This window comes from Theropithecus gelada, chromosome 4 (assembly GCF_003255815.1).
Source record: "Theropithecus gelada isolate Dixy chromosome 4, Tgel_1.0, whole genome shotgun sequence".
In the NCBI taxonomy this organism is placed as follows: domain Eukaryota; kingdom Metazoa; phylum Chordata; class Mammalia; order Primates; family Cercopithecidae; genus Theropithecus; species Theropithecus gelada.
Window position 1 is genome coordinate 163,606,471 of NC_037671.1, and position 12,806 is coordinate 163,619,276.

General features: G+C 44.0%; 1 protein-coding gene across 1 annotated transcript in view; it reads left to right on the forward strand.

Moving 5' to 3' along the window:
• The window catches only part of ECT2L (epithelial cell transforming 2 like), a 112,269-nt gene that overhangs the window by 73,217 nt on the left and 26,246 nt on the right, over positions 1–12,806 (forward strand). The window contains exons 13-15 of the mRNA XM_025383344.1: positions 5,628–5,714; positions 10,245–10,459; positions 12,013–12,160. Of these exons, the coding sequence (XP_025239129.1) occupies positions 5,628–5,714; positions 10,245–10,459; positions 12,013–12,160 (450 nt within the window). The remainder of the gene's footprint in view (positions 1–5,627; positions 5,715–10,244; positions 10,460–12,012; positions 12,161–12,806) is intronic.

Here is a 12,806-nt window from a genome sequence, read left to right on the forward strand (position 1 = left end):
TTGCAATCCCAGCACTTTGGGAGGCCCGGGCGGGCAGATCATTTGAGGTTGGGAGTTCAAGACCAGCCTGGCTAACGTGGTGAAACCGCATCTCTACTAAAAATACAAAAATTAGCTGGGCATGGTGGCACGCCTGTAATCCTAACTACTCAGGAGACTGAGGCAGAAGAATCACTTGAACCTGGGGAGGTTCAGTGAGCAGAGGTCACACCACTTCACTCCAGCCTGGGCAACAGAGTGACACTCTGTCATAAATAAATAAATAATTAATAAAGCTAGTTCATCAGGCAAAAAAGAATAATTTTGCAAGTGCTATATTCAGAATCCAAGCATTCTTGGTTACATGAAATAACCAGGATTCAAGAAATGCTGAGAATTATGTTTTCATTCACATAGCTGATTTCTATGTAGGGAAAAATACTGTTTTAGAACCATTTTATGTCCATAGAGAAGTCACCTTTGATGTTTGAAGGCGTGGGATGGCAGTCCCTAACACAAACTCACCATGGGGGGCTGTTAGGAGTAAGAGACTTATGAGCACCCCTAGCAGGCAAATCATTTGTTGCCTTATTAACCTGATATTCTGGAAGTATTTGTTAATGCTTCTTCAAAGGACAGTGCAGGGCCGGGCAGGAGCACACACGGAGGACTGCTGGTGGCAGCATCCCCTCTGCCTGCCGCCCCAAATGAACTCAGCAGCACATACCTGCCGTCATTAAGACCCATGCTTGGCTGGGTGCAGTGGCTCAGCCTGTAATCCCAGCCCTTTGGGAGGCCAAGGTGAGTGGATCACTTGAGGCCAGGAGTTTGAGACCAGCCTGGCCAACATGGTAAGACCCCGTCTCTACTAAAAATACTAAAATTAGCCAGGCGTGGTGAGGTACACCTGTGGTTCCAGCTACTTGGGAGGCTGAGGCAGGAGAATCGCTGAACCAGGGAGGTAGAGGTTGCAGTGAGCCAAGATTGCGCCATTGCACTCTAGCCTGGGCAATAGAGCCAGACCCTATCTCAAAAAAAAAAAAAAAAAGACCTACCTTTCTGCTGTTACCATAGCACAACCCTTACTTTAGTCCTCCCCTTCCGCCACAAAGTGCCCAAGTGGCTTATTCTGCCCAATCACCTGATATAAGCATCTCCCTGAGAAAGGAGTCTTTACTTTATTTATTTATTTATTTATTTATTTATTTATTTATTTGAGATGGGGCCTCGCTCTGTCACCCATGCTGGGGTACAGTGGCACAATTATAGCTCACCATAGCCTTGAACTCCTGGGCTCAAGCCATCCTCCTGGTTCAGCCTCCCAATGTGCTGGGATTACAGGCCTGAGCCACCACGCCCAGCCATCCCAAGAGGAGTCTAAATGCCTTCCAGGGATATCTAAGCCCTTTACAGGCTGGAGCTCTGCTTGCTGGCTGCCCTGCCCCTAAATCGACCTTTTCAGGAAACTTCTCAAGCAGAGGGCAATTCCTCATCTTTTTAGTTTCATGCTCTAAATATTTGCAGGCGCTAACCACATGCTAGACCTTCTGCTAAATCCTGGGACTGGGCAGCAAAATAAGACAGTTCCTGCCTTTGTGGAGGATGAGGCCAATACATAAATAGGTGGTGCAGCATGATTAGCGCCTGTTAACAGGACGCGCGGGCTGGGATGGGAATCCCGGGGTGGGAACGCCAGATGGGCATTTAGTCCAGACTCCCCTTTCTGCTTGTCAGAGGCTGCCGTTTTTGTCTCATTATGCCAGCCACCATCTCTTTGAAATTCGTGGAGATAATTCTTCCCAAAACGGTGGACATAGTCTCCATCCATCCTTTAGCCTATGAAAACCTGAAAAACAGCACCCAGGCCTCTAATACCATTCATTTTCCCCTGGTTCACTAAAGGGAAAGATCAACATATATAACCCCATTACACAGGTTCCAAATTCTTCCGAAGTCCTTTCAACATCTGCTGATTCCTGACTCCCTGGAAACTTTATTGGATTCTTTCACCCACTTTTATTCCTAAGGGTGAAGCTATCGCCTCAAACCCCAGGCATACAGATCCCAGAAAAGCCCCTCTTTGTAGCAAGAAAGCAATAAGGACAAAACTAAGGTGCTTCCTCCTCTGAAGCGCCACTCTCACATTTGAAAGACCTAACTCTTGGTGAGAACCGTTTCTGGGATCATTGACACCTAAGGGAACGATGACTCGGAGCAGTTCCTCTGAGACTCTTTCTCCTCAAGTTCCTCTGCCAAATAAAATTCAAACTGAATGACGTCTTTTCAACTGGCTGTTGACCCGAACAGCTAATCATGTTCATAAAATAATGCATGAAATTTGGGCTGAAAGTTCCTTATTGCTGGAAATCAGGCCCTCTATTGCTACATTGTCTGCCTGTAATAAAACTGGAAAAATGCAAAACTCCTTAATGCCTGGAAATTTCTTTGATTTTTTAAAAAATTGAATTAGAAAAAATACGTATTCGATTCTCATTTGATTCTCTACTATTTAACACTAAAGAGTTTGGGCACAAAGCCCACAAAAGAAATGCAGAGACCTCTAGGAGGAAGAACCACAGCTAAATGTCAGTGTTGAATTAGGATAAAAATAGAAAAGCTGATTTTCCTTACATTAGGGTTTATTTTTAAACCTGGATATTCACTCAGAAGCCTCAGGAGACAAAGGAGGGGAAAGTGAAAGCTTCTCTGAGATAATTGTTTTAAAGACCCTTCCAGCCCGGTGCAGTGGCTCACGCCTATAATCCCGGCACTCTGGGAGGCCAAGGTGGGTAGATTACCTGAGGTCAGGAGTTCGAGACCAGTCTGGCCAACATGGTGAAATCTTGTCCCTACGAAAAACACAAAAATTAGCCGGGCATGGTGGCAGGTGCCTGTAATCCCAGCTACTCAGGAGGCTGAGGCAGGAGAATCCCTTGAACCTGGGAGGCAGAGGTTGCAGTGAGCCAAGATTGCAGCACTGCATTCCAGCCTGGGTGACAAGAGCAAGACTCCATCTCATAAAAAAAAAAAAAAAAAAACCCTCCCAGAGAGGCTTGTGTAATAGGGATTATCTGTCAAATCCAGGACTGTGTGTGTGTGTCCATCCATGTATCTATCTATCCATCCACCTACCTACCTACCTACCTACCATCCTGCTGCCCAGTGATTATTTGCTCCTGGTTTTTGTCTGCCTATAATGTTTACACTGATACCATGCAACCATGGTGATGGCTGGCCGCCAGAATTATAATTGTTCCTGAACTCTACCTGTCATTTTCACAACTATTTCTGGCCCCTAATCCAGGCAGCTGAGTGTTTGCTGGCAGAAGCATCAGCAATGACTAGAATGTCTCTGGAAAATAGTGTCTGCCTATGCTCCATCCTAGAGAAAAATTCCTAACATGTTCTCTGAGCTTTTTTTTAATGGTCTTCCTTAGATGTCCTGGAGAGCCAAAGCAAAGACCCACCAACCCAAAATGATCGTTGTCTTATAAATGTGCAAAGTTTCTGCCATGTTACTTCGTCTGAATTCATCCATAAAAACTAAGTAAAAGATAGCATCGGAATCTAGAATTAAGCTGTAAAAATTCTGGCAGTTAAACATATAATATAAAATGAGTGACCTTGCCAATTTTAGGTTCGAACAAAATTACTATGCCGAATCAATGTCCTATCCACAAAGAAAAAATTATATTTAAAAAAGTGAGTTGCTGCTGAGCCGGAATGTGAAACAAAGCCCAATTGTAAGTGAGCAGGTTCTAAAATAGCCAAGGTGGTCTGGGGGTTCCATGATGACACCTGAATTTTAATGCATAAACTTTCATGTGAGCCTGTGTAGTCAGGTGATCTCCCAGAGACAGATGGCTCCCTTATCTGTGAGATCCACAATACAATTGTGTGCTGTTTGCATTATCTTAATCTTGGTCCAACTTGAGAGTTTTTGTTTTTGTTTTTTGAGACAGCCTCACACCATCACCCACGCTGGAGTGCAAGATACTGGCTGGGCACAGTGGCTCATGCCTGTAATCCCATCACTTTGAGATCCCAAAGCAGGAGGAGCACTTGAATTTGAGACCAGCCTGGGCAACATAGTGAGACCTTGTCTCTAAAAAAATAATGAACAAAATTAGCCAGGCACGGTGGCGTGTGCCTGTAGTCCCAGCCACTTGGGAGGCTGAGGTGGGAGGATCAATTGAGCTTGGGAGGTGGAGGCTGCAGTGAGCCAATATTGCACCACTGCACTCCAGCATGGGTGAAAAAGTGAGACCCTGTCTCAAAAGGAAACAAAGTGGATCTCCTCCCTCCGCCCAAACCATAAATATGGATACATGCTGGGCTGGTATGAGACAGCCACAGAGCAGAGGACAAAAGAAATCATAAGAAGACTCCCTGGAGCAGACAGGAAGCACTTAGGCTCAGGCGGGACCTCCTGCCATCTAGGACTAGAGCTAGCTGGCTGCAGCTTTGCAGACCTGGGTTCTTCTGCAGAGGCTCAGGCTGCCAGAGCAATGTGGTATCTCCAAAATAAAAATTTGTTTTTGCCTCAGTAGAGTAAGGTAAAAGGAGTCTTGGTTACAAATTGAAGTTATTCTTCCAGCATCATCCCTGGACATCCAAGGGTTGCCATTGGTAGTTTCGTCGTTGATGAGGAAGGCAGCAATAACGGCCGCTGACCATGATCGTCCCTCAACATAAACACAGGACCATTGCTCTGTTGCTAGGGTGGACCCTGCCGTGCTGCAGGCAGCAGGGGTGGGGGTGGAGGGCTTTTTAAAAAAATGTTCTAAGTTTTAGGGAGGCCACAGTAAGAATAGTTAACAAGGTAGTGAAGAAAGAATAAGCCTTATTTAAATATGCAGGTCTAGAAAGGGTATGCAAACTGTTTTTGACACATTTTCACTTGGTGGGAAAAAAAGGAGTGAGTTTTGTGAGCTTTTCCTTCTGGATCTTAAAAATGAAATAACCTATTTGCCCTCAACTGAGAAGGAACAGAGCAGAGCTGAGGCAGAAGCCTCTTACCTAGCCAGGCTCGGTGGCTCACGCCTGTAATTCCAGCACTTTGGGAGGCCGAAGTGGGCGGATTACCTGAGGTCAGGAGTTCCAGACCAGCCTGGCCAACATGGCAAAACCCCATCTCTACTAAAAATACAAAAATGAGTGGGGCGTGGTAGCGGGCCCTGGAAGCCCGCTCCTCAGAAGGCTGAGGCAGGAGAATTGCTTGAACCTGGGAGGCGGAGGTTGCAGTGAGCCGAGATTGTGCCATTGCACTCCAGCCTGGGTGACAGAGTGAGACTCCGGCTCAAGAAAAAGAAAAAAAAAAGAAGCCTGTTATCCAGGAATGTGTGTGAGTCTCTAAGCCTGGGAGGAGCCCCAGGCCAGCATGGCTCCCCTGGCTCCCAGGGAAGAGGGAGCTTTGCTGGATTTAGTTTTCAAGTCTTATGTAGTTCAAAGGAAGCAAAGGCTATTTTCAAAAACCATAAAATTTAAGAGTGGCATCCCATTTGCAAGCACTTAACTCATTGTGTGTAGGGAACACTGTGGTTGGGGCTGAAGGCAGAGGCTTCTGAGGGCCTCCTGCAGGCACAGTATTGAGTTTTCAGAGATGCCAAGACCTGCCTCCAATAACCAAGTTTCCGTTCAATCTTCAGGAAAGAAGTGTTGTAGAAGACAATTCTTGGGACACAAAGTCCAGGCTCAGCAAAAATGATTTAAATTTTGAAGCACTGATTAATCTGGTAAGCTAATTATTACATAATGTAAATTTACCATTGGTTTTGCTCCTGACAGTGAAATTTCAGCCTTTATTCTGGTTAGTTCTTTGTTTTCCTTGAAAATTTCCCTTTGGGGGATTAAAAGAAAAACCTCAAGTATAATTAGAGGTAATTCAGCTGGCAGACTTATTTTTCAAATAAGCCCTGGACTGAAAAGAAGTTGAGCCAGAAGGACAGCAGTGTAACCATCTTGGAGCAAAACCAATCTGGTTGTTACTCCCTGACTTTCCTCTATGATACTAGGATGTCTTTTAAAGAAATGGCATGGGGACAAAGCCTCACAGTTTCTAATTAATCTACCAACTTACAGTCTGACTTCAAAAGTTGAGTCTAATGAACGCAATGTCTAGGGCTCCGTCTTTCTATGTCAAAGGTAAAGTGTGGAGGAAGCTGCAGCCTCGGCAGAGGCCAGTCCCATCCTGTGTAGCCCAGGGCATGGCACGTTGTTTTGTTTTCTTCAACACACAAACACACTTATTATCACCTTTCATTCTCAAAATCCTATAAAAGACACATTCCTAGCCACATTTTATAGACAAAGGACTAGAATTAAGAAAAGTTACATGGGGGAGAAAAAGTCAAATGACTTCCCTAAGGCCAGACAATTGGGCAAGAAAAATCTTAAGTCCTGCAGCCCTGAGCTCAGACCTGGGGCTCTCTCCCAGCCCCAGACACCCTCGCTATATCCGTCTGCTGCAGACAGCGCAGGCCGTGGAGCCCCAGGACATGGGTGCCCGCTCGCCCCAAACCCATCCCTAGGAACTCCCAGGAGGAACGTGTTGCATAGAGCAGGGGATATGAGGGTATCTCATCTGACTATTGGTAATAATACCTGACAGTGGTTTCAAGATAACAACCAAAGGTTTGACAATGAAAACCTTAGTTCAAAATGATTATAAATGTTGGATAACTCCAATATTTAAAAATATATACATATAGAAATACACATATAATATTAAAAAATAATATGGGCTGTAAGCCAACTGACAAGTGGGATGCAGATGTATTTTTTACCTCATTAGATATGTCTAAATAGGTAGTTTATACAGACCATGTGTTTGGAAAATAAGAAGAGTTTGGCAGCTCATGCTTGCAATCCCAGCACTTTGGGAGGCCAAGGTGGGTATATCACTTAAGCAGAGGAGTTTGAGACCAGCCTGGGCAACATGGCAAAACCCTGTCTCTACAAAAAAAAAATACAAAAATTAGTCTGTTGTGGTGGCTACTCTGGTGGCTGAGGCAGGAGGATCGCTTGAGCCTGGGAGGTCGAGGCTACAGTGAGCCATGATTGCACCACTGCACTTCAGCGTGGGTGACAGAGGGAGACCCTGTCTCAAAATAAAAAACTGAAAAAAAGAAAAGTGTGTTTATAGTATTTCAACTACAGTGAGTTCTCTCATTTTTCTCTTAAGCTATTTTTACATTATAATTCCAGTTAGTGAAATTATGGTTAACACATCTTGGTGAAGATCACATAGCATTACACATTGTTTCATTTTAAACAAGACACTTATTTAAACAACAGGGTGCTTGACTTGAAGGAAAAACTATCTGGGAATCATTTTTATCAACTAATTGATCCTCACTTAAAGACAGATTGTCCTACATGTAAGAGGTAGGTACAGAAATGTTATAAAATTTGCCCTTCATGTTACAATGATAAATGAAAAACATTTGAATTCTCCAATTGAACAAGGTATGCAAGGATTTATATATATATATATATACACACACACACACATATATACACACACATATATACACATATATATATATGACTATTGGTAATAATACCTGACAGTGGTCTCAAGATAACAACAAAAGGTTTGACAATGAAAACATATATATATATATATATGTATATATTGCTGTTGTTAAAACAATGAGAGCAAAATAACAGATTGGAATATAAAGATAACTGCTGAATGTGCATCCCATGAAGGGAGAAAAGAGGTGTTTTTTTTTTTTTTTTGAGACGGAGTCTTGCTCTGTCGCCCAGGCTGGAGTGTGGTGGCACGATCTCGGCTCACTGCAACCTTGGCCTCCCAGGTTCCAGTGATTCTCCTGCCTCAGCCTCCTGAGTGGCTGGGATTACAGACATGTGCTAACAGGCCTGGCTAATTTTTGTATTTTTAGTAGAGACAGGGTTTTGTCATGTTGGTCAAGCTGGTCTCGAAATCTTGACCTCAGGTGATCCAGCTGCCTCGCCCTCTCAAAGTGCTGGCATTACAGGCGTGAGCCACTGTACCTGGCCAAGGAGGTCTTTTCACAGAAGCATTTTTCACCTTCTCATCTCCATTTGTGTTGATCAACACGTATCATTAGCCACTAATTTTTTAAAAAATCCTTGTGCACATTCATCAGTTAACCTTATGTACAATAAAGGAATGGTGAAGGAAATGAAAGAACAGAGAAAACTATACTGTAATAGTTAGGATGTAGTGGAACCAAATTGCAGTTGAGAATGCACCCTTGGTCTGTAAGAATAGCCTCTGGCGTAAAGTAGCAGGTTCTCTTTTTACTGGACTCCTCCTTCTGCTGCTGAAACACATCAATTGCATCTTTAACCTCCATTTCCAATTTTGCAGGTGTTTCTGTTTCACTGATTGGCCATCTGACAAATTGGAATCTGATCCACCTCATTGACAAGCCTTGCTTGTCATTAGTTTACTAAGTGTACTAAGTAAGCTAAGTTTACTTAGTTTACTTAGTGGTTATTACTAAGTGGTGTATGCCTGTTAATCTTAAATTGTACCAAGGAACCATCCTGCCCACCACCTTAAAATTAATGTGAGCAGTTCTGACTCCTTCCTTGAGCTTTCTGTTTACCATGGTGAGTGCTGGAGTTACCTCAGGTCTGCACTGAATGAGAACACAAGCAGCACCAGGAGTGGCAGAAGCAGTATTGTCATATTTTATTGGGGGCAGTGTGGGGTATATTTAGGGCTGGAGGGAAAATAATAATCCTAGGCTCAAATTGAAGGACATTATGTTTTTGAAATTTAGATATTATAGATTTTCTGCTATAAAGATGCTCATTTTATAGCTTTTGAAACATGCAGATAAAAGAAAAAAAATATCTAGTACCAGCAATAAAAAGTAATTTCTCTCTCCATATAAACATAGCACACACAACATCAGGCTATGGAATGTCTTTAGGCTAGTGTATGATTTTCACCTCTGCATTAAAAAATAGAACAAGAGGCTGGGCATGGTGACTCACACCTGTAATCCCAGCGCTTTAGGAGGCTGAGGTGGGTGGATCACAAGGTCAAGAGATCGAGAACATTCTGGCCAGCATGGTGAAACTCTGTCTCTACTAAAAATACAAAAATTATCTGGGCATGGTGGCATGTACCTGTAGTCCCAGCTACTTGGGAGGCTGAGGCAGGAGAATCACTTAAACCCGGGAGGCGAAGGTTGCAGTGAGCAAGATCGCACCACTGCACTCCGGCCTGGACTAAAGAATGAGACTCCATCTCAAAAGAAAAAAAGTAAAATAATAAATAAATAAAACAAGAGTTGGAAATATAACATAGCACATCTGGCAACCTGGCTAGCCAGGAGAGATGGGCTCATAGCTCCAAGTCTATCCTTAATACTGAAGTTAGATCCTTAATACTGAAAGAAGAGCATATGCTTCAGATTTTTCATATGTCAGTTGGAGAAGCAAACTAGCTAATAATAAAAAGCTGTCTTCACCTGTTCATGCTGCTGCAATAGAATACATGAGACTTGGTAATTTACAAAGAACAGAAATTCTTTATGAGGCTGGGAAATCTAAGATCAAGGTGCTGGCATCTGTCAAGGGCCTTCTCTTGGAGTACTCACATGGTGGAAGGCAAGAGAGGACCAATTCCCTCTGCCAAGCCCCTTTCTAAGGGCACCTGATCCCATACATGAAGGAGGAGTCCTCATGACCCAGTCATCTTTTCACGGCTCCACTTCTTAATACTGTCACATTGGCTACACCTGAATTTTGGAAGGGACACATTCAAACTGTAGCAGAGGGCTAGCTCATTTCAGTTTTTCTATTTGCAGGATAATCAATAAAACACTACTTGGAAAAAGAAATAGGAAAACAAACAAGGGTAGACAAGCCAAAGGCTTCCTCACTAGACTGTAACCTCCATGAAGACAGGACTCTGTCTTGTTCTCATCATTACATGGCCAGCACCAGCATAAGATACCTAATATTGATTTGGATGGACAGATGGATAAAAGTAAATTTTCAAACTGCCTTCCTTTAGATCCAAGATTAAAATTCCCCTCTCTACTTGGCCATCAGGCTGGCCTGATATGAGGGGCTCTCTGGTGATACTGGGGACAAGTGATGGACAGCGGGGTCCTCCACAGCCCCCTGTGAAGTCCCCTTCAACCTGAACAGCACAAACCAGCAAGGGGTGGTGGGGGGGAGTTCTCCATGTAGCTGCCTGACTGCTCAGCACTTCTACTTCTCCATCACTGACTTGAGTTCTTAACACTTCTCTACAGGAGAGAATACTCCAGAAGGATTCAGCAGAAAAGCGAACTAGAGTTGTCAGGGAACTCTTACAGAGTGAGAGAAAATACGTGCAGATGCTGGAAATTGTGAGAGATGTTTATTTCGCACCACTGAAAGCAGCACTGTCATCAAACAGAGCAATTCTGAGTGCTGCCAATATCCAGATCCTTTTCTCTGATATTCTACAGATTTTAAGTCTTAACAGGTAACTCCGGAATATGTATTTTTTTAAGTATTCATTGTGCACTGAGAAGAGCCCATACTTTAATGTTTCTAAAGCTGCATGGAGGTGCAATGATGCTCTGCCCCTCTTAGGGACCCTGATTATAGCAGAGAGATCGTCATCACATTACCTACCGGGCTGCAACCAGTAGTAATTCCCAAGGACACCCCTTCCCTGGTTCCTAGCCATGGCGCAAGGAGTGGCGTTCAGGACCTAGGCTTTTTGTAACCCCGCGGTCCCCAACCTTTTTGGCACCAGGAACCAGTTTCATGGAAGACAATATTTACACAGACCAGGGGTGGGGGGAATGGTTTCGGGATGATTCAAGCACATTACATTTATTACGCACTTTATTTCTATTGTTATTACATTGTAATATATAATAAAATAATTATACAACTCACCACAATGTAAAGCAGTAGGAGCCCTGAGCTTGTTTTCCTGCAACTAGATGGTCCCGTCTTGGGGTGATGGGAGACAGTGACAGATCATCAGGCATTAGATTCTCATAAGGAGCATGCAACCTACATCCCTTGAATGTGCAGTTCACCACAGTGTTTGCACTCCCATGAGAATCTAATGCTGCTGCTGATCTGGAGCTCAGGCAGTAATGCAAGCAGTAGGCAGCGGTTGTAAATATCCATGAAGCTTCACTCACTCAACCGCCACTCACCTCCTGCTGTGCGGCCGGGTTCCTAACAGGCCATGAACCAGAACCCATCCACGGCCTGGGGGTTGGGAATCCTTGCTGTAACCAATAGACAGTCCATGCAAAAGACAGCAGGAAGGAGGAGAGCCATATACTCATTCTTAATCAGCAATGTTCAGTTAAGCAATGGGAAAAAAACCAGAAGGATTTAATGGGATTAAGCCACCAGGACACTTAGCTTAGAAAGCCCAAGCTGGGGGTCAATTTAATAACCACATATTTTCAAGTGCCTAACATGAGAGAGAAAAGTGATCATTTCTGCCTGTGGTAAAGGGAGGCAACCTGAGTATGTGCTTCCCCGATGGTGACTCTCTAGGTAACTTGGAACAAGTTCCTTCCTCTCAATGGGCCCCGGTTCCTACGGTGAAGAGGTTGAACTAGGCCTCTTCCAGTGTTGAAGGCCTCTGATAGATGAATGAGGGATTTTCTTAGAGCCCTGGGGAAACGGGCCAAGCAGGGACTATGGCACTCCCTGTTGAAGACAGTGGAGCACTCCCCTCTAAAAACTGTAACAACTTTCACCCACCTGCCTATTTGGAGGCAAGAGACTGGGACATCAGGCGGCAGCTGTATCGTGGCCAGTGTGTGGTTCTGACTCAAGGAACTGAGGTGAAGAGGTGGGATTCTACCCCAGCCAACCTACTCCTTCACGTCCCAGTTCCCCTTCCTGTCAAATCTGCACTTCTCTGTATTAAGAAGAAATGACTTGACCAAAACCCTACTGTAAAGGACTAGGCTGAAAATGCCCGTGCTGATGACAAGGATATTTGGGTTTGTAAGTTATCTCAAGTGAATATTTCATGCGTATGCTCTTCTCATACCACAGGCAGTTTCTAGATAACCTGAGAGACAGACTACAGGAATGGGGCCCAGCTCACTGTGTGGGAGAAATAGTCACGAAGTTTGGAAGCCAGTTGAACACATATACCAATTTCTTCAACAATTACCCTGTCATTCTGAAAACTATTGAGAAGGTAAATGAATTTCAATCCCATCATTCTATGAGACCTGAGCTAGAAAGGAAGTTATGTGTGGAACCCGAAAGACCAGCGTTAATAAGAAAGGCTTCTCTGCTTTTAGCTCCCAGCTCTCTTCCCATACTGTGACCTCTGAGGACAGGAACCCTGACTTAGGGGCTAGCACAATATTTGACACCTAGCATTGCCAGGAACTGGTTCTTGAACTGAACTCATCCTCATACAAACTACCAGGGTTTCACCTGCCCCAGATACCCTCAGCTTACAGGAAAATGCTCCACAATTGAGCTTGGAATCCATTCTGCTACTACAATCCTGTGTGTCCTTGACAAGTTCACTCTCTCATGTAGAAAATTAATCATCCACAGCTTTTTTGGAAGAACAGTCAATTTCTGAAATGTCACTAGGAAGTAAGGAATGCCTTGATCTTACATTTCCTAGAGAGTAAATTATTAACAGTTTTCCCTGTTGCAATTTCTGCCATTATTTACTCTGAGCAGGAATATCCAATTCCCTTCTATACTACCTGCTGCTCTTGTGGGGATACCTTCTGCTGGGAATAAAATCCCTCTTTCTTCCCTCCTCATTTGGTATCGAAAGCCTAGAAAAGGCTACCTTGTCGCACGGCAGCACACTTCTGCCA